The sequence below is a fragment of the Muntiacus reevesi genome, chromosome 1 (genome assembly GCF_963930625.1).
Source record: "Muntiacus reevesi chromosome 1, mMunRee1.1, whole genome shotgun sequence".
NCBI classification, from domain to species: Eukaryota; Metazoa; Chordata; class Mammalia; order Artiodactyla; family Cervidae; genus Muntiacus; species Muntiacus reevesi.
This window is the reverse complement of record NC_089249.1, coordinates 200,526,870-200,552,600: the sequence shown is the minus strand read 5'-3', so window position 1 is coordinate 200,552,600 and position 25,731 is coordinate 200,526,870. Positions and strand designations below refer to the sequence as shown.

The window sequence follows — 25,731 nt, the reverse complement described above, 5'->3', positions numbered from 1 at the left end:
TGAGGTGAGGTTGAGATGTCCTTCTTTACGTAGATGTCCAGTCATTCCAGCTCCCAGAGCCTGTGGTCTTCATTGTTGCACCACCTTGCCTCCCAGTGTCCTCGCCCGCGTTTAAGTCTGGGACTCTGTACAAGTCCTTGGAGTCTCCTGCTGTCCTTAGCATGTACAGGCACAGGTTGCTTTATTGTGCTCCGTAGATAACTGCTTTTTTCTTTAATTGATTTTTTTGTAGTAACTCTGTGTCAAGTAAGTGTGTTGGTGTCATTTTTCCAACAGCATTTGCTCATTTTGGAAGACAGCTCTGCTCACCACTGTATCACCAACGCCAGTCTGTGTCTCTGTGTCACATTTTGGTAATTCTTGTGATATTTCAAGCTTTTTCATTGTTATATTATTATGGTATTTTGTAATCAATGATCTTTGGTGTTATTACTGTAATTGTTCTGGGGTGCCACAAACCTCACCCATATAAGACAGCAAATTTTATTGTTGTACTTCACTAAATTTCTTTTTTTAAGACAACACATTTAATCGATAAATGTTGTATGTGTTTCTACTGCTCTACCACTTGTCCATTCCCCTTTCTCCATCTTCTTCTGAGACACCTATTATTGAAATTAGACCAGTTATTAACCCTGTAGGGGCCTCTCACATCTTCAAGAGACAGGAAGAGTCACACATTTCTCACTTTAAATCAAAACCTAGAAATGATTAAGGTCAGTGAGGAAGGCATATCAAAAGCCATCACAGGCCAAAAGTTGGGTCTTATATGTCAAGTGGTTAGCCAACTTGTGAATGCAAAGGAAAAAGTTTTTGAAGGAAATTAAAAGTGTTACTCCAGTGAACTCATAAATGATAAGAAAGTGAAACAGCATTATTGCTGATGTGGAGATTTTAGTTATCTGGATATAAGATCAAACCAGCCACAACATTCCCTTAAGTGAAAGCCTCATCCAGAGCCAGGTCCTAACTCTCTTCAATTCTGTGAAGGCTGAGAGGTAAGGACGGTGCAAAAGAAAGGTTTGAAAGTAGCCAGAGATTCTTAACTTCAGAGTGTAAGGTAAAGCAGCAAATGCTCATATAGAAGCTGCAAGTTATACAGAAGACATAGCTAAGATCATGAATGAAGTTGACTTCATTGTACAGCAGATTTTCACTGTAGGTGAAACAGCCTTATACTGATACAAGACTAGGACTTTCATGGCTAGAGGAGAAGTCAATACCTGGCCTCAAAACTTCAAAGGTCAGGCTGACTGTTGTTAGGGACTAACATAGCATGTGACTTTTAAGTGGAAGCCAGTACTTGTTGACCATTCTGAAAATCTTAAGAGCCCTTAAAAATTATGCTGTATCTACTATGCTTGTGTTCTGTAAATGGAGCAACCTGGATGACAGTGTATCTATTCACAGCATGGTTCAGTGAATATTTTAAACCCATTGTTGAGATTTACTGCTCAAAAATTTTTTTTTCCAAAACATCCATAATTTTGCTCATCAACCATGTATCTGGTCACCCAAGAGTGCTGATGGAGATGTACAATGAGATTTATGTTTTCATGTCTGCTAACATAGCATCCATTCTGCAGCTCGTGGATCAAGAAGTCATTTTTCATTTTCATGTCTTTTTAAGAAATACATTTCATAAGGCTGTAGTTGCCATAGATAGTAATTCCAGTGATGGATCTGGGTAAATTGAAAGCCTTCTGGAAAGGATTACCATTCTAGATACCACTAAGAATATTCATGGGAACAGATCAAAATATGAACATTGTTTTCTTTTAAGACATAATACTATTGCACACTTCTACATGGTAGTGTAAACAGCTTTATACACTGAAGTCAAAAGATTTGTGTGACTTGGCTTTATTGTAGTAATCACATTATTGCAGTGGTCTGGAACTGAACCCACTTTGCCTGAGGTGTCATAATGATTAGAGGGAATATATAGCAGCACTTAGTACAGTGTCTGCGATATAGCAAGTCTTCCATCGCTGATAGCTATGACTGTTATTGATAATTGTTTTTTAATCTCTCATTCAGCTAACGTACTAAACACTTATTACATGTGCTGGGGAAGCATTGGTGAACAAAGTGAACAACGTTTCTATGATGATAACACACTACCTTTATATAAATCATAAGATATGGTATTAGTGAAGTGAAAGTCACTGAGTCATGTCCAACTCTTTTTGACCCCATGGACTACACAGTCCATGGACTTCTCCAGGCCAGAATACTAGAACACTGGAGTTGGTAGCCGTTTCCTTCTCCAGTGGATCTTCCCAACCCAGGGATCGAACCCAGGTCTCCTGCATTGCAGACAGATTCTTTGCCAGCTGAGCCACCTTAGTATAATTTAGTAAATGACGTTAAAGTTGAGGATGCATTTTGGTACAGGTATGAAAGCTTACAGTTGATATCCATAATGTGCTAGTTTAAAAAGTATCTTAGAAGAGGAATTGGTCAGCCTTAGAAATGTAGAAGAAAACACCAGAAGAATATCCCCAGCATCATCCAAGGAGGGAATTTTCTGAGCCAAGTCACCCATATTCCTAGGAGGTGAGGCAGCCAGCTGTTGCTAGAAGCAGGCCACTGAGATCATTTGTCACATTTCACTTGTGATGCAGCATGAGTTACTAGTCCACTCAATAGTTCTAATTTCTTTTTTAATAAATAGTTATCCTTTTAAGGATTAAGTTCTTAAAATGTGGTATTTTACATAATGTGACTCCAGTTACCCAGTGACTGAATGACTTTTGTGAGAGGTGTTGAAGGTAGGGCATGGGCTTTGGAGTTAGAAGGGAGTTTATTTCCTTCTTTTCTTTATGAGCTATAAGGAGTTGCACAAGTTACAATGTCTAAAATCCTCAGTTTCTCTGTGCTCCCTTTATAGCAATGTGACTAAGTGACTGGCCCTGGGACATATTATTTATCTTCAATTATTTGCAGTGTAAACTATAGTGAATTTTACTTATGCAGCGTGTTTATTTTCAGAATCGTCTAAAAGAAATTGAACAAAATCTCTCTAAAATAATGAGACTCGACAATGAAATTAAAGCTTTGGAAAGCCGAAAGAAGCAAATGGAAAAAGATAATAGTGAACTGGAACAGAAAATGGAAAAGGTTTGTGGTGGTAGAATTTTGTTCTACTTCAGAATTTTGAGATTATTGTCATGAACCTCATTTGATCCCATTTTGTCACTCATTTCCAAACATAGAAATCTTGATGTTTGTGTTACTTCCATGTTTATGTTAAAAGGAAGGATATTGAATAAGCTCTGGTTCATATTTTGTACCTCAGTGTGATACCTTGTTATACTTTATTTTCGTTCTACACAGGTTTTTCAAGGGTCTGATGAGCAACTAAATGATTTATATCACAATCACCAGAGAACAGTAAGGGAGAAAGAAAGGAGATTGGTAGACTGTCAGCGTGAACTGGAAAAATTAAATAAAGAATCTAGGCTTCTCAATCAAGAAAAATCAGAACTCCTTGTGGAACAGGGTAGGACAGTGTTTACTTGTTTTTTTCCTGTATTATAATGTTATGAATTTTATGTATGAATGATGAATCTCCAGGGAATTATGCAGTGTGAAAAAAAGTCAGTCTCAAAGGATTATATATCATATGTTTCCATTTTATATGACATTTTGAAATACTAAAATTTTAGAAATCTAGAATAGATTAGTGATTGCCAGAGTTACCCAGTAGGAGGAAGAATGGGAGGAGGGTTAGCATGATTATGGTTTTATAATTTTAATTTATTTATTTTTGGCTGTGCTGGGTCCTCACTGCTGCACAGGCTTTTCTGTCAGTGGAGACTACTCTCTCCACCGCGCCTGGGCTTCTCGTTGGGGTGGCTTCTCTTATTGTAGAGCACAGGGTCTGGGACGTGTGGGCTCAGTAGTTGCAGTTCCTGGGCTCTAGAGAACTGACTCAGTAGTTGTGGCACACAGGCTTAGTTGCTCCACAGCATGTAGGGGGTCTTCCCAGGCCAGGGATCAAACCCATGTCTCCTGCATTGGCAGGCTGATTCTCTACCACTGAGTCACTCGGGAAGCCCTGGTTCTGGTTTTAAAAGAAAGAAGAGGGGTTCTTGTGGTATTTGAACTGCTCAATATTGACTGTCATGGTGAATGTAAGAACCAACACAGCTGATAAAATCATATAAAAGTTATACACACAGATACAGTTTAAACTGGGGAGATAAAAGATTGATGGATTGTATTAGTGTCATTATCCTTATTGTGATATACTGTAGTTTTGCAAAATGACTAAAAGAGAACATTGTTTTTCTACTCAACAACAGTTCTGACATCAGATGTGTAGGTTTTTCCACACCAAGCAATTTCCCAGTCATCAGTGGATACCAGGTGTCCTGTAATTTCATTCATTTCTGACATCCCTGGTCCGAAATTAGCACAGACCCCACAGATTAAGGACTCAGTCCCATGAGACTGGCCCTCACTTTACTTCAGATGCCGCTCCCAAGTCCCAGGTTGTCTAGCACCTGTACTTCTGACCAACTGGCTATATAAATCAGGGGTTTCCACAACTCCTTTCTCAGGTTCAGTAATTTTCTATAACTTCCTAGAACTCAGGGAAACGCTATCACCAGGTTATTAAGAATAGAGCTCAGGAACAAACAGATGGAAGAGGTGCATAGGGCAGGATAGGGGAGAGGGACATTGAGCTTCCATGCCTTCTCCACATGTGCGACTTGCCCAGCACCTCGATGGAAGCTCTTTGAGTGTCATTGCTTAGGGTTTTTATAAGTTGCATTAGGTAGGCCTGATTGATTAAGTCACTGGCCATTGGTGATTGAACTCAGGCTTCAGCCCCTCCCCAGAAATGGGAGGGGTGGATATTGAAACTTCAGACTCTCTAATCACATAGTTGGTTCCTCTGATGACCAAGTCCCATCCTCCAAGAGTCACCTCATTAGAATAAACTCAGGTAAAGTTGTAAAGGACTTACAATGAATAACCAAAGATACTCTTCTCACCCCTGTCACTGGGAAATTCTGAGTTTTTGGAGCTCTGTATCAATAACCAAGGACAAAACCAAATGTGGATTTCTTACTGTATCTCAATAATATAGTTACCATTGGGGAAACTGGGCAAAGGATATAAGAGATCTTGTTCTATTATTTCTTTTTTTACAATTGCATGTAATGTACAATTATCTTAATTTTTTTAAAAAAATCAACTGATAAAAGAATTACTATGATTATGTTTCTTAAAGGCCGTCTACAACTACAAGCAGATCGTCATCAGGAACATATACGAGCTAGAGATTCATTAATTCAGTCTTTGGCAACACAACTAGAATTGGATGGCTTTGAGCTTGGACCATTCAGTGAAAGACAGATAAAAAATTTTCACAAGCTTGTGAGAGAGAGGCAGGAAAAGGAAGCAGAAACTGCTAGCCATCTGTTGGTAAATACTGTTATTTTCTGTTTGTATTGCATTGTCTAGTTGAATTGTTTTAATTTTTGGGTGGATCTTATTTTGTCATATTTTTGGATTAATGTTATCCATTAAAATTAGCCATGAGGTAAAATTAAAACCTTTATGGGAGCAAATTTTGTAAAGTTTAAAGTTATAAAAGTACAAAGGAAATACAGACCTAGTTTTTTATTTGATTTTAGGTAAAAATTCTTTCTTTATTTTCCTCAGATTATATTACTTTTGCATCAAAGAAACTTTTCCTTAGTGGTGTTTTTTTGTGAAAAATTGATGCTTATGCTTCTTGCTATGTATTTAGAATGACTTCGCAGGAAAAGAGGCTCTGAAACAAAAACAAATAGATGAGATAAGGGATAAGAAAACTGGACTGGGAAGAATAATTGAGCTAAAGTCAGAAATCCTAACTAAGAAGCAGAATGAGCTGAAAAATGTGAAGTACGAATTACAGCAGTTGGAAGGCTCTTCAGACAGGATTCTTGAACTGGACCAGGAGCTCACAAAAGCTGTAAGATAATCTGTGTAATCCAATAGTTTTAAGGTGTAAGATATTTGGAAGTATTTTATCTTTTGCTAGTCCTAAGATTATGGCATTTTAATAAAAATTTCAACTTTGTCTATCAGTCTCCTATAAAATGAATTTATTTGGCTGTCTTAATCACCCATCTCTAATCCTGAAACCTGGTGTGCTGAAAATTAGAATCATCTAAGGAAGGTTTAAAAAAAATACTTAAACTTAGATCTTAAACCTTCCAAATAAAAGTCTCTTAAGAGTGGGATGTGGAAATGTATGTTCAAAACAGAACTGGGTGGTTCTTACGAGTAGTTGAGAACCACTTGACTCAGTTTTAAAAAAGTAGTATTTTCCCTCTAGGTTCCACACACTGTAGATATTATGATTAAATATATGATTAGATATATGATTATTGCCATGTTACCACTTTTTCTGTGGTAGAAACTTTCTTAGCCCACTTCTTCCTTCTGTGAATTTCCAAAATTTCTTCTCCGTTCCTAATCTGTTCCCTTCCCTCTTGTCTGTGTTAGCAAAATAAGCATCCTAAAACTTGGCAAATCCCCGCTTTTGGTCCCATTTGATTATTTAAATGTTTCTTTTTTGCTCCCATACTTAAGAGATAGCGTATATTTTTGCCAGTTTAACCGTTGATCACAATATTGCTCTGTTGTGATGGAGAGATACTGGTCAGGGACCACATCACATTTTCTGTATGTTAGGCAGTGTGTAGTGAGTTACTTACTTCCTTGATAAATGCTTAATTATTGACTGAAGAGTCACTGAACTGTATACGTAGGCATATTTTTCTTAATTTTGAACTAATTTTCATTTTCACTCCTGTTTGACTCTTGTAGATTTATTTACTAAGTCTCTGCTCTTATAGTAAGGTAACTTTGTAAGATATTTCTTAAAAAGTTTATTCCTTCTGTTTTTCTGTTGTTGAATAAAATCAAACTAGTATTTTGACCATTCGGAGGAGTAGCTGATTTCTGATACACTTTGCCATCATTTTAACCCAAAATGTTTAAACCTGTTCGTTTGTTTGAATTATCAATAAGGTACGTGAGCTAAGCAAGGCTGAGAAAAACAGCAATGTAGAAACTCTAAAAACAGAAGTAATAAGCCTTCAAAATGAGAAAACAGACCTAGACAGGACCCTGCGTAAATTGGACCAGGAGATGGAGCAATTAAACCATCATACAGCAACACGTACCCAGATGGAGATGCTCACCAAAGACAAAGTATGACCTTTCTTCTTATTCTAATTATACTCTCTGGTGTTTAAAACAGTTTATCTTACATTCATAATTGTTATACTACGAAGTGTTTAGTTGGTATTGACTTTATATTTGAAGGGTTAAGTGAGCTTTATGCTCTATAAAATAGACTTTCAGGCTTAAAAACTGCACTCTAATTACAAAAAAAAAGAAACAGTACAAAAGTATTTACACAAACACACACATGTACAGTTCTATTAATTTTTAATGTATCATACAGAAATTTTGATCTTCCCAAGTGACTCAGTGGTAAAGAATCTGCCTCCAGTGCAGGAGGCTCAGGTTCGATCCCTGGGTTGGGAAGATACCCTGGAGAAGGGAATGGCAGTCTATTCCAGTATTCTTCCATGGAGACTTCCATGGACAGAGGAGCCTGGCAGGCTAAAGTCCGTCGGGTCGCAGAGTCAGACGTGGCTGAGAGACTGAGCATACATGTACAGAAGTTTTAATTTTTGTGTCATCAGACCTGTTATTCTTTCCTTGAATGCTGTATGAAATTTTCAAGAGTTCCCTGATGGCCAAGTATTACTGGCGGTTTCACTGCCATGGTCCAGTTCGGTCCTTGGTGAGGCAACTGAGAGATTGCACAACCCGCATAGCACAGCCAAAATTAAAAGTGATTTTTTTTTTTTCTTTTTCTCCTTGCATTTTCAGTTTTATTTTTAAGCCTAGAACTGTAATCAACCTAAAATTTGGTTTTATTCTTTATGTGGAGATACTGAGTTTCATTTTTAAAAGTTTTTTTTCCCTTTAGGCTGACAAAGATGAACAAATCAGAAAAATAAAATACAGGCATAGTGATGAATTAACGTCATTGTTAGGATATTTTCCCAACAAAAAACAGCTTGAAGACTGGCTTCATAGTAAATCAAAAGAAATTAATCAGACCAGGGACAAACTTGCCAAGTTGAAGTAAGTAGTTATAACATTTGAAGATGTAATAGAAGTCTCTTATGTCATGCTTTCATTTTTAATTGCTTTGAAATCATTTATTGTCATGAAATGGTATGTCTTATTAATTGACTTTGATTCTCCTATATTTTACAAATTAAGTAAAATGGCAACAGTGATTTGAGCTTCTTGTTCCTTAAAAGTTTGCAGAACTAAGAGAAAGAATTAAAATATTCCTCTGTAAAAAGTGAAACTTTAAAATACAAAACTCCTAAAAGGTAATGTGGGGACGAGTTTCATTATGTTGAAATTGGCAATGATTTCTTGGTTATGACCCCAAAAATATAGGCAGCAGAAACAAAACTAGACAGATGGGACTACATCATACTTAAGAACTGTTACACAACAGAAGGTAAAGGCAATCCACATAATGGGAGAAAACATTTGCAAATGACATATCTATTTAGGTGTGGTGGTTGTTCAGTCACTAAGTCATGTTCAACTCTTTGCAGTCCCATGGACTGCAGCATGCCAGGGTTCCCTGTCCTTCACTGTCTCTTGGATTTTGCTAAAACTCATGTCCATGGAGTTGGTGATGCCATCCAACCATCTCATCCTCTGTTGCCCCCTCCTCCTGCCCTCAGTCTTTCCTGCGTCAGGGTCTTTTCCAGTGAGTTGCTCTTCGCATCAGGTGACCAGAGTATTGGAGCTTCAGTTTCAGCATCAGTCTTTCCAATGAACATTCAAGGTTGATTTCCTTTAGGACTGACTGGTTTGATCTCCTTGTTGTCCAAGGGACTCTCAAGAGTTTTCTCTAGTGCCACATTTCGAAAGCATCAATTCTTCAGCACTCATCCTTCTTTATGGTCCAACTCTCACACCCATACATGACTGTTGGAAAAACTATGAAATGAAATGATGAAAGTCAATCATGTTGTGTCCAAATCTGTGCGACCCCATGAACTAGCCTGCCAGGCTCCTCTGCCCTTGGAATTCTCCAGGCAAGAATACTGGAGTGGGTAGCCATTCCCTTCTCCAGGGGATCTTCTCAACCCATGAATTAAACTTGGGTCTCCTGCGTTGCAGGCAGATTGTTTACTCTCTGAGCCACCAGGGAAAAACCAGTTTTGACTATGGACCCTTGTCGGCAAAGTGATGTCTCTGCTTTTTAATATATTGTCTAAGTGACCATACTGTCGTGATTATCTGGATCATTAAGACCTGTTTTTGTTGTTCTTCTGTGTATTCTAGATACCTCTTCTGCTTCTGTTAGGACCTTGCTGTTTCTGTCCTTTATTATGCCCACCTTTGCCTGAAATATTCACTTGGTATCTCTAGTTTCCTTAAAGAGATCTGTAGTTTTTCCCATTCTGTTGTTTCCTTTTATATCTTTGCATTGTTCACCTATGAAGGCTTTCTCATCTCCTTGATACTCTCTGGAACTCTGCATTCATATCCCAACGGAATATCTTTGCCAGAACCTTTGCCTTGTGTTTCTCTTTTCTCAACTATATATAAGGCCTCCTCAGACAACCATTTTGCCTCCTTGCATTTCTTGTTCTTTGGGATAGTTTTGATCACCGCTAGTGTTATGAACCTCCGTCCATAGTTCTTCAGGGACTGTGTCCACCAGATCTAATCCCTTGAATCTATTTGTCATCTCCATTGTATAATCATAAGGGATTTGATTTAGGTCATACCTGAACTAGTGGTTCAGGTCTAGTGGTTTTCCCTGCTTTCTTCAATTTAAGTCTGAATTTTGCAGTAAGGAGTTCATGATCTGAGCCACAGTCAGCTCCAGGTCTTGTTTTTGCTGACTGTATAGAGCTTCTCCATCTTCGGCTGCAAAGGATATAATCACTCTGATTTTGGTATTGACCATCTGGTGATGTCCATGTGTATAGTTGTCTCTTGTGTAAGACGGTGTTTGCTATGACCAGTGCGTTCTCTTGGCAAAACTCCATTATTTTTTGCCCTGCTTCATTTTGTACTCCAAGGCCAAACTTGCTTGTTACTCCAGGTGTCTCTTGACTTCCTAGTTCTGCATTCCAATCCCCTATGAAGACAAGGACATCTTTTTTTGGTTCTAGTTCTAGAAGATCTTGTAGGTCTTCATCGAACTGTATGATTTCAGCTTCTTCGGCATTAATGGTTGGGGCACAGACTTGGATTACAGTGATATTGAATGGTTTGCCTTGGAAACAAACCGAGATCATTCTGTTGTTTTTGAGATTGCACCCAAGTACTGCACTGATGTGAAGAGCTGACTCATTGGAAAAGACCCTGATGCTGGGAAAGATTGAGGGCATGAGGAGAAGGGGGCAACAGAGGATGAGATGATCGGATGGCATTACCGACTCGATGGACATGAGTGTGAGCAAACTCCGGGAGATGGTGAAGGACAGGGAAGCCTGGCATGCTGCAGTCCATGGAGTTGCAAAGAGTCAATACGACTGAGCAGCTGAACACAAACATCAACTGCATTTTGGACTCTCTTGTTGACTGTGAGGGCTGCTCCATTTCTTCTAAGGGATTCTTGCCCACAGTAGTAGATATAACGGTCATCTGAGTTAAATTTGCTCATTCCTATCCATTTTAGTTCACTGTTTCCTAAAGTGTCAGTGCTCACTCTTGCCATCTCCTGCTTGACCACGTCCAATTTACCTTGATTCATAGACCTCACATTCCAGGTTCTTATGCAATATTGTTCTTTACTGCATTGGACTTTACTTTCACCACCAGATACATCTACAGCTGAGCATCATTTCCACTTTGGCCCAGCCTCTTCATTCTTTCTAGAGCTATTTCTTCACTATTCCCCAGTAGCATATTGAACCCCTACCAAGCTGGTGGGCTCATCTTCCAGTGTCATATCTTTTTGCCTTTTCCATGAACAATACTAACAATATGATTAGGGGTTAATATCCAGAATATATAAAGAACTCTTACAATTTGGTAATGAAAAAACAAATACCCAGATTAAAAAATGTCAAAGGACTTGAAGAGCAATTTCTCCAATAGATATACAACTAGCCAACAAGCATATAAAAAGATACTCAGAATTGCTAATCATTAAGGAAATGCAAATCAAAACCATGGTGATATATCACTCCATACTGGTTAGGATGATAGTTATCAAAACAACAGGAAATACAGTAGTGGGTTATAATAACCTATAATAGAAAATGAAAGAGTAATATGTATATAACAGAATCACTTTACTGTGCAGCTAACACTAACACATTGTAATTCAACTATACTTCAATTAAATAAGTTTTTTAAAAACCCAGAAGACAAATGTTGGTGAGGATATTGAGAAATTGGAACTCTGTGCACTATTCGTGGGAATGTAAAATGGTGCAGTTACTATAGAAAACCTTGGAGGTTCTTCAGAAATTAGGAAAATAATAACCAGATGATTGAGCAGTTCCACTTGTGGGTATATATTCAAATGAAAACATGATCTCAAGGAAGTGTTTGTTAGTCCATGTTCACTGCAGCATTATTCACAATAGCCAACAGGTAGAAGCAACCTGAATGCTTATTGATGGATGGATAAATAAAATTTGGTGTATGTATAATGGAATATTATTTATCTTTGTAAGAGAAGGAAATCTTGTGTGTTGAGAATCCTTGAGGGTATTAAGTGAAGTATACTAGTCACAAAAAGTACTGCATGGTTCCACTTAAATGAAGTATTCAAAGTTGTCAAACTCTTAGATACAGAAAGTATATATATTGGAGGTTCAGAGTAGCTAGAGGATGAGGGCGAGGTGGGGTGGGGTGTGTTGTTCAGTGGGTATAGAGTTCAGTTTTGTAAGATGAAAAAGCTTTAGAGATCTGTTACACAAAAATGTGCATACAGTTAACACCACCATGCCATACAATTTAAAATGGGTAAGGTGTTTTTTTTGTTTTTTCCATAGTTTAAAAAAAGTGATCAATTTTTTCAGATATCACCTTGAGTAGTGTTTAGATAGGAGGGTCAAAAATCCCACACATTTTTGAGGAAGATGGTGAATTTGGCCATGTTAAATTTATATTTCTTGTGGAAATGTCTGTTAGGGAATTAAATATTGGAGTTTGAGGTTTAATAGATTGGAAGTTGTTGCTTTGCAAATGATATTGGCGTCAGTAGTACATAAAAACTTGGAGTTATTCAAAGAGAAGAGAAAGAATTGTAGTCAGATTCCTGGAAAACCCCAGCATTTAAACTGTTGGCGAGCAAAGGAAGAGGAAGCAGGAGAGCCAAATGCCCAGGGACCCAGGGTGCGATCAAGAGAGGCATGTTGTCTGGTTTGCCTGGAGAAAACATTCTTCCAAGGAGGGGCCCAAACGGTGGTGGTGCTGCTAAAATAGTGATCCTAATGAGCGGTGCTCAGTGTCTAGGACGGTGAAAGCATCATCTGCATGTTACTTTATTTCCAAATTTTGACTGCAACTCACAGTGGAAAGTATCAGGATGAGGCATGTGTGCACTCATGCATATTCATCTGAAACAAATTGCTTAAAATAGTACCAGTACTAACTACGCTTAATCCACTCCAATATATTCTGCATAGTATGTTCAGTTTTTCAAAATATGTTGACTATAATACATTAAATTGATTACATGACTTACCTAATGTGTCGAAACCTGTACATTGAAAACCCCTGATTTGTATGGGCACGGAGGCTGGCTAGGATAATATTTAAGAGTTGGAGTGGAAATTAATTGTACTAGTGAGCAAAGTCTTTGGTGAATAAGAGGGAATGAGCGATCAGGTTGTTAAAACTGGTTTGGCCAAGATGTTTGTTCGGTTTTTCCTCTGAGATGGCTCTGGTAGATCTAGTTGTCTTTAACTTCATTCAGAGCGATTTTGTTAGATTGTATTGTGACAGCTGTCCCATCAGCATGCTTTTTAAAATAAATAAATGTCCCCAAATTGGTGAATTTTGTAGCCATTTTAGTATTGAAGATGAAAGAGAAAAGCAACATTTTCACATATTATGCTTTGTTATTTCAAGAAAAGTAAAAATGCAACTGAAACACCAAAATGATTTGTGCCATATATAGAGAAGGTACTCTGGTTAAAAACAGTCAATGTTATGTCATGCGAGATGTAGCTGACATACTCAAAATATCCACATCAAGCTCTGAAAATCATTTGCACCAGCTTGGTTGTGTTAATCGATTTGATGTTTGGCTTCCACATAAATTGAGTGAAAAAACCTTCTTCACCATATTTCCACATGCAATTCTCGACTTAAGCATAACAAAAAGTTCCATTTTTAAAAGAAATTGTGACAGGCAATGAAGAGTGGATACTGTACAATAATATGAAATGGAAGAGATCGTGGGTCAAGGAAAGTGAACACCACCAACCACACACCAAAGACCAATCTTCATCCAGAGAAGTTAATATTGTGTATATGGTGGGATTGGAAGTGAGTCCTCTACTATTAACTCTTTCCAAAAAACCAAACAGTTCCAACAAGTACAGCTGCAAATTAAACCAACTGAAATTCTGTTAATGGAAAAAATTTCAGTTCTTTGGAAGACCATAAAAGGCACCTGGAACAAACTAGTTCTTTACTCAAAAAGATAAAAAGTTTTCAGAAGATGGAATTATGAGTTGCTTAGAAAATGGCAGAAGGTAGTGGAACAAAACTGAATACATTGTTCAGTAAAGTTCTTGATGAAAATGAAAAATGTGTCTTTTATTTTTACTTTAAAACCAAAGGAACCTTTTGGCCAACTCATTGGATGACAGCAACAAAGAGGGAACAAAGGAAAAATTTTTTAGTGGAGGGAATGGAAGTACAGTTTGTAAAGGGTCCACACAGAGTTAAGTGAATGCTCTCCTTTTTTCTAATCTCCCTCCAGTAGATCTGTGAAGCATATTCTCCTTGCTAAGGTTCTTAACGCAAGATCTCAGACCATGATCCCCCCTCAAACCAAGCAGAGTTCGGTCTGTACACATTCTTCTGGGAGCAGCTGTCTGACCAGAGTGAGTCAGTGTACTGTGGGAGTAGAGTGCAGGCAGGAGTAGACTGTTGCCATGACTTCTAAAAAAAAAGCACTTGGTCACAGCAGACTGTTGTAGTATTTTCTGGCAGAGTTTGTCTTGTATCTGCCTTCACACTTTGAATTCATTTCTCATATTTTAAAAATTGTAATCTATTTTCTTATTTTAGCAAGGAACTGGCTTCAGCTGAGCAAAATAAAAATCATATAAATATTGAGCTAAAAAGGAAGGAAGAGCAGTTGTCCAGCTATGAAGACAAACTGTTTGATGTCTGTGGTAGCCAGGATTTTGAAAATGACTTGGACAGACTTAAAGAAGAAATTGAAAAATCATCAAAACAACGAGGTAAGTTACCTTCTTTATGTTATCAGGGCATTTTCATGTTTTTGAATTTTTGTTCACAGGTAGCTGTTAAGGATGGGAGATTTAAAAACTTGGTGCTGGAGCCAGGTGGCTCAAGTTTCACTTCTGGTTCTACAACCTACTTGCTTTATGACTTTGGACAGATTATTGAAACTTTTTATACTTCAGATTCATTACCTGAGGACATAATTGCCTAGGATGTTGGGGAGGAGTAAATGAGATTATAGTGTCTGGCACATAACACTCTCTATAAGTTTTGTTATACTTTTTGTGTTACCAGAAAATAATTTATATAAATCTGAATGTATTGTGCCCTTGAAAAGATTTAAATGTCAGAATTTTTATTTCTTTCATAGTGTGTTTATAAAGCAAGAAGAGTATCATGTATTTACAGAAAAGGATAGAAATATATTAACAAAACCATATTTTATATGCATCTCACTGAGAAGATATATATATATATATGTTTTTTAAATAGCCATGTTGGCTGGAGCTACGGCAGTTTATTCCCAATTCATTACTCAGTTGACGGACGAAAACCAGTCGTGTTGCCCTGTCTGTCAGAGAGGTTTTCAGACAGAAGCTGAATTACAAGAAGTCATCAGTGATTTGCAGTCCAAGCTGAGGCTTGCTCCAGATAAGCTCAAGTCGACAGAATCAGAGCTAAAGAAAAAAGAAAAGCGGCGCGATGAAATGCTGGGACTAGTGCCCATGAGGTGAGAACAGCAATTTCCCATTACCGTGCCTGTATAGCAGCACTCTAAGAGATACCTCTCCACCTCCTAGCATAGGGTGGGTATTCAGTTAGCAAGAGTTGAATGAATAAAGGTTAAAGTCAGGAATCTAGGCCAGAATGTTCCTTCCCTGTTAATTTATGTGATAAGGAAGAATTGTTTTCTTTCAAAATAAGTTTGTTTCTTAAACTACTCACAGGATGGATACATTCTTTACTCTGTGAGTGTGTGTGTGTGTTTCATCCCTGAGACTTGGGTTGAGGGCAGAAATTTTAAAATCTAAATTTTCAGACTATTTGCTGATGTGTCACTTTCTAAACCCAGCAGAAGAATTAAAGTACTGGAAAGCCCCCCTTAAGAGACAAATTTTAAACTAAGGTTTTTCTCACTCCCAGAAAGAATAAATTATAGATGATTTCTATTGTTTATTTTTCCCCTCTCTTCTCTAAGAAATCCAGATGATGGTCTATTTATAAATAAAATCAAGTCAGAGAGTATGTGAAGATTGCCTTGGTATTTCCCAGAACATAGAGCACAAAAATGGTCACAGAGACCAATAAGACATGAGCTTCATGGAGCTGATGATCTTTGTAAGGAAATGCATTAGTTAGGAAGAAAGAAGCCAGTGGACTACAGAATGAGGGTAGTATTTTGAGGGAAGGAGGAGGAATGTAAAGCATAGAAAAGTTGATTTGACTCATTAAAGAGAAGGAAAGGGGAGAGGGGAGTTAGACCAGTGTGTATAAAGGACAGGGAAGAGTGAGACATGTGCTGCAGTAGAAACATTATCTGGAGTTTGAGAACTTATTTGTAGTGACTGATTCCCATAAGTAGGGAAGACAGAGCTGCATTATGTTCATTCCTAGTTACAGCTCTGTCTTTTAGGTGATGGGGAGCCATCCTCAGGGATTTAATGAAAAATGTGTTTTAGGGAAATTAATCTAATGTTAATACATTGAATGGATGAAAGTGAGAAAAACTCTGTAAAAGCAAAAAAGGAGGAGATATGTTGACTTGGAAAACTGAAGAGGAGTGCAAGGAAAAGGAGAAGGAAAGATGCAAGAAGATGTGCTTTGTGGTAGCCAGCTTGTAAGATGGTCCCCAGTGATCCTTGCCTCCTGGTATTCACATTCTTGCATAGTTGTCTCATGTTCCAGGATGGGTTCCAGGATATGTAACCAGTAAAATACAACAGAAGTGATCACAGGTTCCTTCGAGGATCAGGTTATATAAGACACTATAGCTTCCCGCTCTCCTTTTCTTTCTCTTGGATCTGGGGGAAGCCAGCTGCTGTGTTGTGAGCAGCCCTGTGGAGGGACCCACTTGGTGAGGACCTGAGGCCTTTGAACAACCACAAGAGTGAGTGTACCATTTGGAAGCAGATTTTCCAGCAGTAATACCTTCAGATAACTAGCTCACAGCTTGACCGCACCTTCAGTAACACACCCTGAGTCAAAAATACCCAGGTAGCAGCTAATCCTCCTATCTGTGGAGGATTTTTGGGGTGTTATGTAGTGATAGATAACTAATATAATCATCAAGAATAAAAACCAGATCATTAGGGGCTACAGAGAGCATGTCATATGGTGACAAAAGCAATAATTTGAGAATGAAAAAGAATAAGGCAAGATCTTAAAAAGAAAGACATTAAGTGAAAGATAAAATTAGAAGTTGGTAGAAAGTACATGTAGTTCTGTGTCAAACTGATAAATTATGAAGAGCAGAAATAGGACCCTTGCCAACATAGCTCCCCTTGTCAGAATGAGGTACGTATCTTATTCATTGTTGTGCCTCCATAATTCTTTGTGTTTTGTAAATTTGGTAAGTAACTATTTGCTGAATGAATAAGAACTGTAGTAACTGTAGTTCCATGTGTTTATTGCTGCTTAACAACCCCCCCTCAGAACTTGGTACCTCACAACAATGATTTATTACGATCTTCCATGGTTCTGTGGGATAATTGGGCTTAACTAAGTGGGATTGGGGGCAGGAGGAGAAGGGGACAACAGAAGATGAGATGGCTGGTTGGCATCACTGCCTCGATGGACATGAGTCTGAGTAAACTCCAAGAGTTGGTGATGGACAGGGAGGCCTGGCGTGCTTCGATTCATGTCACAAAGAGTCGGACACGACTGAGCGACTGAACTGAACTGAAGTAGTTCTTATTTGGGGTATTTCATGCAATTGCAGTCAGATGTTGGCTGCAGTCATTTCAAGGCTCTACTGGCCTGGTTATTCAGTAGAGTTCACTCATGTGGCTGGTGTTGATGCTGACTGTTGGCTAGGCGCTCATCTGAGGTTCTGCTGGCCTGGGCATTCAAAATGGTTCACTCACATGGTTGGTGGTGATGCTGACAGTTGGCCACAGGCTTACCTGGGCTGTCACACAGAATGCCTTCATTTGACTTCCACCTGTGTCTTGGACTTTTGGCAGCATAGTGGCTAGATTACCACAGGAAGTATTCTAATAGCAAATGTGTTAAGGCCTGGGCCCAGAAACTCATAGTGTTACTTCTGCTGTTTTTTATTGGTCATAGTGTTGCTGCTATTTTTTACTGCTAGTTTTTTACATAGACCACGTCTATGTGTGTATGCAAATGTAAAAATGGGGTTAAAATTTAATGGATGCCTGTAGTTCTCCACAAAGATGACCCAGTCAAGTGAATGCTTGATTGTCATTAGGCTGTTGTAACTTTGTCACTTTTTTGGTAGTCGGCACATAACTTAAGACAAACTTAGGGTCCATAACATCAGGAAAAAATGTGAACATGAATTATTCATAATCTGAATACATTCTTATTTATTCAGGAAAGTTTTTTCATTGCTCTGGTATAAAAGATTACAGGTCTTTTGTCACCACAGAGTGGTTGATTGGCATTTCTTGGTCATAGTGTGGACTTTTAAAAAATCATTAAGTGATTAATGTGTAACATTAATGTGTAACATTAAGTGATTAAGTGTAACAGCTAATGCTTGAGTTTCTAGTTTATTATAAGATTCTCATTAGAAATCAGTTTAATTTATCATACTAATTTGATTTTGATTAAGAATTTAAAACTTTTCTGAAATAAGCTTAATAGCTTTTTATTTTTCAGATTAAATACAAGTTTTGTTGTTTCCAAGGTATTAACAAAAACAGGCTTGGGGCCAGTACCTGCCACAGGGGTGATAATTCATTGGCTAGAGTAGCAATAGTAGAGTGGGTTTAACAGCTTTTGTACCATAAACCCATGTAGCATTTGGCTGGTTTCCTTCCTTCCTTCCTCTTTTCTTCCCTCCTTCATTTTTCTAACATTTAAAGTTTTTATTTTAAAAGTTTTAAACTTTTAAAACTTTTAATTTGCAATTTTACACTTAAAGAAAATTTACAAAGGTAGTACAGAGAGTTCACATATATCCTTCACCCCGTTTCTCCTGATGTTCACAATTTATGTTACCATAATATGGCTGTCAAAATCAAGAAGTTAACTTTAGTGTAATTCTATTAAACTACAAACCACATTTGAATTTTAGCAGTCTTTCTGTTAATATCCCTTTTCTATTTCAGGATCCAACTTAGGATCTCCACATTGCATGTATTAATTATCCTTGTTATTAATATTTATCCTTAGGCTCTTGTGTGGTCTACCATAGTTCTTTGTCTTTCATGATCTTGACACTTCTGATGAGTATGGTCTTGGTAATTTGTAAAATATCCTTCAGTTTGGCAGACAGAGTGGTAAAATTGTTGCTATCAAGATCTCTCAAAAGGTACTAAAATTAGTGGACAAAGGTTTGAGGAAAAACAGAATGTTTACATTGTCTTCAGTGTATTTCTCCTAGGTTTTTATTGATTACATAGAGAAAAATAGTAACTTTACAATGGATAAATCTGGCTGACACTGTCTTTACTAAGTAAGAGTAACATAATGACATCACGTGCCCACTAAAGATGCCCTGAGAAGGATACAACATGACTTCTATGGTATTCTTGCCAAAAATATGTAACCTCCATCTCCTTATGAAGAAACATTACATTGCTTATTTTTAATTGTGTTTTTGTGAAGGCAAAGCATAATTGATTTGAAGGAGAAGGAAATACCAGAATTAAGAAATAAACTGCAGAGTGTGAACAGAGACATACAGCGCCTCAAGAATGACATAGAAGAACAGGAAACACTCTTGGGTGCAATTATACCTGAAGAAGAAAGTGCTAAAGTGTGTCTGACAGATGTTACAATTATGGAGAGGCTCCAGGTACAGTTACTGCAGTTTAATGCTGAGTAAAACTTGTTTCATGTTGGTTTGAAAATGACATGTGAGTGTTTAAATAGCTAGTTTTCTGGTACAAATTGTGTTCCCTATTCTGAATTTTAGGTAGTTTCAGGGAGTAACTGCTTAACTTACATTTCTGAGTTTAGTTCTTTCTATCCATAAGTTAGGAGAATTATGTTTACTTTTCTTTTTTAGTCTGCTTCCTGTAATTTGCTTTAGTCTGCTTCCTTTAGTCCAATAATCAGTTGGGTCTGACTCATTGTGGCCCCATGGACTGTAGCGCACCAGGTTCCTCTCTCCATGGGAATCTTTTCAGGCAAGAATACTGGAGCGGGTTGCCATTTCCTTCTCCACAGATCTTCCCAACCCAGGGATCAGACCCGTGTCTCTTGTGTTTCCTGCATTGGCAAGCAGATTCTTTACCACTGAGCCACCTGGGAAGATGCCTTTTATTTTCATCATTTAAATTAACTTAAGCATAAAATTAAGAGACCAGAGAGCTCTTCAAGAAAATTAGAGATACCAAGGGAACATTTCATGCAAAGATGGGCACAATAATGGACAGAAATGGTGTGGACCTAACAGAAACAGAAGATATTAAGAAGAGGTGGCAAGAATACACAGAAGAACTATACAAAAAAGATCTTCATGACCCACATAATGACAATGGTGGAGCCAGACATCCTGGAATGTGAAGTCAAGTGGACCTTAGGAAGCTTCACTATGAACAAAGCTAGTGGAGGTGATGGAATTCCAGTTGAGCTATTTCAAATCCTAAAATATGATGATGTGAAAGAGCTCCACTTAGTATGCCAACAAATTTGGAAAACTCAGCAGTGGCCACAGGACTGGGAAAGGTCAGTTTTCATTCCAATCCCAAGGAAAGGTAATACCAAAGAACATTCAAGCTACCGCACAATTGCACTCATCTCACATGCTAGCAAAGTAATGCTCAAGATTCTCCAAGCCAAGCTTCAACAGTACATAAATGGTGAACTTCCAGATGTTCAGGCTGGATTTAGAAAAGGCACAGGAACCAGAGATCAAATTGCCAACGTTCATTGGATCATAGAAAAAGCAAGAGAATTCCAGAAAAACATCTGCTGTATTGACTATGCCAAAGCCTTTGACTGTGTGGGTCACAACCAACTGTGGAAAATTCTTAAAGAGATGGGACTACCTGACCACCTTACCTGCCTCCTGAGAAATCTGTATGCAGGTCAAGAAGCAACAGTTAGAACCAACTTGGAAACAATGGACTGGTTCCAAGTTGGGAAAGGAGTACGTCAAGGTTGTATACTGTCACCCTGCTTATTTAACTTATATGCAGAGTACATCATGAAAAATTCCGGGCTGGATGAAGCACAAACTGAAATCAAGATTGCCAGGAGAAATATCAATAATGTCAGATAAGCATATGACACCACCCTTAAGGCAGAAAGCGAAGAAGAACTAAAGAGCCTCTTGATGAAACTGAAAGAGGAGATTGAAAAAGCTGGCTTAAAACTCAACATACAAAAAACTTAAGATCATGGCATCCAGTCCTATCACTTCGTGGCTAATAGGTGGGGGAAACAGAGACCTTATTTTCTTAGGCTCCAAAATCACTGCAGATGGTGACTGCAGCCATGGAATTAAAAGACACTTGCTCCTTGGAAGAAAAGCTATGACCAACGTAGACAGCATATTAAAAAGGAGAGACAGTACGTTGCTGACAGAGGTCCATATAGTCAAAGCTATGGTTTTTCCAGTAGTCATATATGGATGTGAGAGTTGGACTATAAAGAAAGCTGAGTGCTAAAGAATTGATGCTTTTGAACTATGTTGTTGGAGAAGACTCTTGAGAGTCCCTTGGACTTCGAGGAGCTCAAACCAGTCAATCTTAAAGGAAATTAGTCCTGAATATTCATTGGAAGGACTGATGCTGAAGCTGAAACTCCAGTGCTTTGGCCACCTGAAGTGAAGAACTGATTCATTGGAAAAGACCCTGATGCTGGGAAAGATTGAAGGTAGGAGGAGAAGGGGACGACAGAGGAGGAGATGATTGGATGGCATCACTGACTTGAAGGACATGAGTTTGAGCAAGCTCCAGGTATTAGTGATGGACAGGAAGCCTGGTGTGCTGCAGTCCATGGAGTGGCAGAGTTGGATACGACTGAGCAACTGAACTGACTGACTGAAGCTTAAAATTAATTTCATTTTTATCGTATTAAAATTTGTTAAAATTATATCTGGGAACAGTTACAAATTAGATTTTTTAAAGTAATTAAAAGCAGTTAATTTTTAAAGAGTTTGAATAATAATAATGCCATAAATTTCCTAAAGGAAATAACTTTGATTTATTCTTAAGATGGAACTAAAAGATGTTGAAAGAAAAGTTGCACAGCAAGCAGCTAAACTCCAAGGACTAGATTTGGATCGAAGTGTTCAGCAAGTAAACCAGGAAAAACAAGAAAAACAACACAAATTAGATATAGGTAATAGAGTGTGTTTCCTTATAAAGACTTCAACATTCCCAGCATATGGTTTTTACCATTAATTTTATAACTATTATGTGGACAAGGAACCGTCTTCCAGTCCACGGTATAGTCAGTTTCTTTTCTCAAAAGCATCACTTCTCCTCTCTCCTTTCTTTACAGAACAGACTTTGAATAATAGGAACTTCTGAATAATTAATAATAGATGGAAAGTGAAAGTCGCTCAGTCATGTCCGTCTCTTTGCGACCACATGGACTATAGAGCCCATGGATTTCTCCAGGCCAGAATACTGGAGTGGATAGCCTTTCCCTTCTCCAGGGGATCTTCCCAACCCGGGGATTGAACGCAGGTCTCCTGCATTGCAGGTGGATTCTTTACCAGCTGAGCCACAAGGGTAGCCCAAATAATAGATAAGCTGTTCTCTTTCTCAGTCATGTCTGCCCTGTGAGCTCACCCATGGGTGTTGGGACAGCAAGTGGGTTTGGGAGCTGGATAGATTGTTCTGGCATTTTTCTGCAGTGGGTGAGACCCACAGAAACTCAGCCTTTGTGAATGCCACAGACCTATAAACTAGAAAGATGTTACTTATGGTGTTTTCTGTGCCCTTTCATTAACTGTATGGATGTGTTCTCATGCAGTTTCTAGTAAGATAGAATTGAACCGTAAGCTTATACAGGACCAGCAGGAACAGATTCAACACCTAAAAAGCACAACAAATGAACTTAAATCGGAGAAACTTCAGATATCCACTAACTTACAACGTCGTCAGCAGCTAGAGGAACAGACTGTGGAATTATCCACTGAAGTTCAGTCCTTACACAGAGAAATAAAGGTAAAAACATTCATATGTATTTGTTTTTTAAAATTAGTTCAGATATATGAAATGCTCTTTTTGGGACAATGGCCAAAATATGGTTATTGTGAGAATCAAATCAAAATGGTATACAGAACTTGTACTAATAGGTAAAGACTTCTGGGAGAAGATTTACTGGCCATAATAAGAAGGAACTGGCTGCCTGGTTAAGTAGTAAACTTCCCATTACTGGAGGTGGTCTGGTGGTGACTGCTAACTCCGTATGAGGATTCCTACTTGTGTTGGAGATTTGTCTTATCTAAAAATCCTACATGAACGGCAGACACTGCCTCTCAGACATAGCACTTTTCTTTGATTCCAGATGTAATTTCAGTGTACTTCCCACTACAATCAGCAGGCACTGAGTTGATACATGGAATGGAACATAATTGGCATCCCCCACCTAGTTTAATCAAACCTAAGTAAAAAGTGAAAGTGAGAGTCGCTTGGTCATGTCTGACTCTTGGTGACCCCACGGACTATACAGTCCGTGGAATTCTCCAGGCCAGAATACTGGAGTGGGTAGCTGTTCCCTTCTCCAGGGGATCTTCCCAACCCAGGGATCAAACCCAGGTCTCCTGTGTTGCAGGTAGATTCTTTTTTTTTTTTTTTCCATTTATTTTTATTAGTTGGAGGCTAATTACAATATTGTAGTGGTTTTTGCCATACATTGACATGAATCAGCCATGGATTTACATGTGTTCCCCATCCTGAACCCCCCCTCCCACCTCCCTCTCCATCCCATCCTTCTGGGTCATCCCAGTGCATCAGCCCTGAGCACTTGTCTCTTGCATCCAACCTGGGCTGGTGATCTGTTTCACCCTTGATAGTATACTTGTTTCAATGCTGTTCTCTCTGAACATCCCACCCTCGCCTTCTCCCACAGAGTCCCAAGGTCTGTTCTGTACATCTGTGTCTCTTTTTCTGTTTTGCATATAGGGTTATCATTACCATCTTTTTAAATTCCATATATATGTGTTAGTATACTATATTGGTGTTTATCTTTCTGGCTTACTTCACTCTGTATAATGGGCTCCAGTTTCATCCATCTCATTAGAACTGATTCAAATGTATTCTTTTTAATGGCTGAGTAATATTCCATGGTGTATATGTACCACAGCTTCCTTATCCATTCGTCTCCTGATGGGCATCTAGGTTGCTTCCATGTCCTGGCTATTATAAACAGTGCTGCAGTGAACATTGGGGTGCACCGTCTCTTTCAGATCTGGTTTCCTCGGTGTGTATGCCCAGAAGTGGGATTGCTTGCAGGTGGATTCTTTATCAGCTGAACCACCAGGGAAGCCCCAAATCAAACCTAAGACTCAGCCAATTAAATTTTTGAACAGTTTTAGAAAAAATAATCTTATCTAAGTTTATAATTATACACATTCAGTAAGAACTAAGTATATTACTGAATCTGTTGTTACTATAAATGTTTCTTAAGTAGTTTTAGATTACAGAATATCAGAGGCGTATAGTATAAATAGTAATACTACCTTATTTTTTTATTTCTTTACTGCTTATAAAACACTGTGGCATTTAAACTGTTGTATCTCATTTTGCATTCAGTGTATCATTTTGATAAATGTGAATAAATTTCCTTCTTAAAGAAAAAGAAGTTGAGACTTCCAGATATTCCATGATTTGTCCAAGTTCATACAGTTAGTAGGAGGCAGAGTTAATTTACTGGTATATATCTTATGATGTGTAAGACATTTGACTTCCTACCACACCAAACCACTTCCTAATATAAAATATACTGACACTGAACTAATTCTGGATAATTGTTTCTACCTTTATGAATTCACTAGGTACTTCAGGATCTTTTGAGGATCATGATTTTGAACAGTAGTTATTATATTATGCTATAGAGATGTTTCAAGGCCAAATGATGTGTACTTCTGATTAAAATAGTTTTTTGAAAACCCCTTTCTTTCCAAAATAAGTCAGGACACACCTACATCAGTGTACTAGTATGGTTTAATTACCATAAAATATCTGCTTAGCTTCAGCAAGCTAAGCTTAATGTCAGAAGTTCCTTTATGATCATATTTCCATCTGTGAAAGAAAGCACTGGACTGAAAGAGCTTTCCTATTCTTTGGTTACACAGAACTAATATGGGCCCTTACAAACTCAGGAAAATTTATACCTGAAGCCACATGCTCATGTAATTGGAAGCACATGGCATAGATTAAGAATCAAGTCAATGATCTAAAAAGAAATGATACAAATGAACTTACAAAACAGAAGGAGACTCACAGTCTTAGAGAAAGAATTTATGGTTGCCGGGCTGGGGAGTGATGAGGGAAAGGGATAATTAGAGAGTTTGGGATTTACATGTACACACTACTATATTTAAAATGGATAACCAGCAAGGACCTGCTGTGTAGCACATAGAACTCTGCTCAGTGTTATGTGGCAGCCGGGATAGGAGAGGAGTTTGGGGGAGAATGGATATGTGTATATGTATGGCTCAGTCCCTTCCCTGTTCATCTAAAACTGTCACAACGTTGTTAATTGGCTATACCCCAAGACAAAATTAAAATTTTGAAAAGAAAAAAGAATCAAGTCAGTGTAGCATATATACTTGCTGACACAGTATAACATAGTGGCTAAAAGAGTGCCTCTGGGGGGGGAAGAAAAGAGTGCCTCTGGAGTTGAATGAGATCTGAATCCTGGCTCCTTCGTTTACTGGTTTTGGGGACCCTGGACAAATCATTTCTGTGCTCATCTGGAATTTAGCATGAAAATAATGGTACTTTCCTCATAGGGTTGTTGAAAGGAGCAAATGAATGATTTAATCATTTAAATGATTTTTAAAGCCTGGTACATAGAAAGTGGTTTTATTATGACTATGAAGTCTGAAATAAGGTAATGTAATGCTATTATATA

At 38.1% G+C, this 25,731-nt stretch overlaps 1 protein-coding gene and 1 non-coding gene across 3 annotated transcripts in view; both read left to right on the top strand.

Annotated features, from left to right (window-relative positions):
- Positions 1–25,731, top strand: part of RAD50 (RAD50 double strand break repair protein) — a 257,110-nt gene that overhangs the window by 188,637 nt on the left and 42,742 nt on the right. For both annotated transcript variants that reach the window (XM_065918131.1, XM_065918132.1), the window contains 11 exons: positions 2,995–3,123; positions 3,340–3,505; positions 5,246–5,439; positions 5,768–5,974; positions 7,039–7,221; positions 8,012–8,169; positions 14,326–14,501; positions 14,998–15,235; positions 19,300–19,489; positions 21,858–21,984; positions 22,624–22,817. In XM_065918131.1, the coding sequence (XP_065774203.1) occupies positions 2,995–3,123; positions 3,340–3,505; positions 5,246–5,439; positions 5,768–5,974; positions 7,039–7,221; positions 8,012–8,169; positions 14,326–14,501; positions 14,998–15,235; positions 19,300–19,489; positions 21,858–21,984; positions 22,624–22,817 (1,962 nt within the window). The remainder of the gene's footprint in view (positions 1–2,994; positions 3,124–3,339; positions 3,506–5,245; positions 5,440–5,767; positions 5,975–7,038; positions 7,222–8,011; positions 8,170–14,325; positions 14,502–14,997; positions 15,236–19,299; positions 19,490–21,857; positions 21,985–22,623; positions 22,818–25,731) is intronic.
- Positions 7,490–7,560, top strand: TRNAW-CCA (transfer RNA tryptophan (anticodon CCA)). Its single transcript has one exon. It is a non-coding gene; the product is annotated as a tRNA-Trp (tRNA).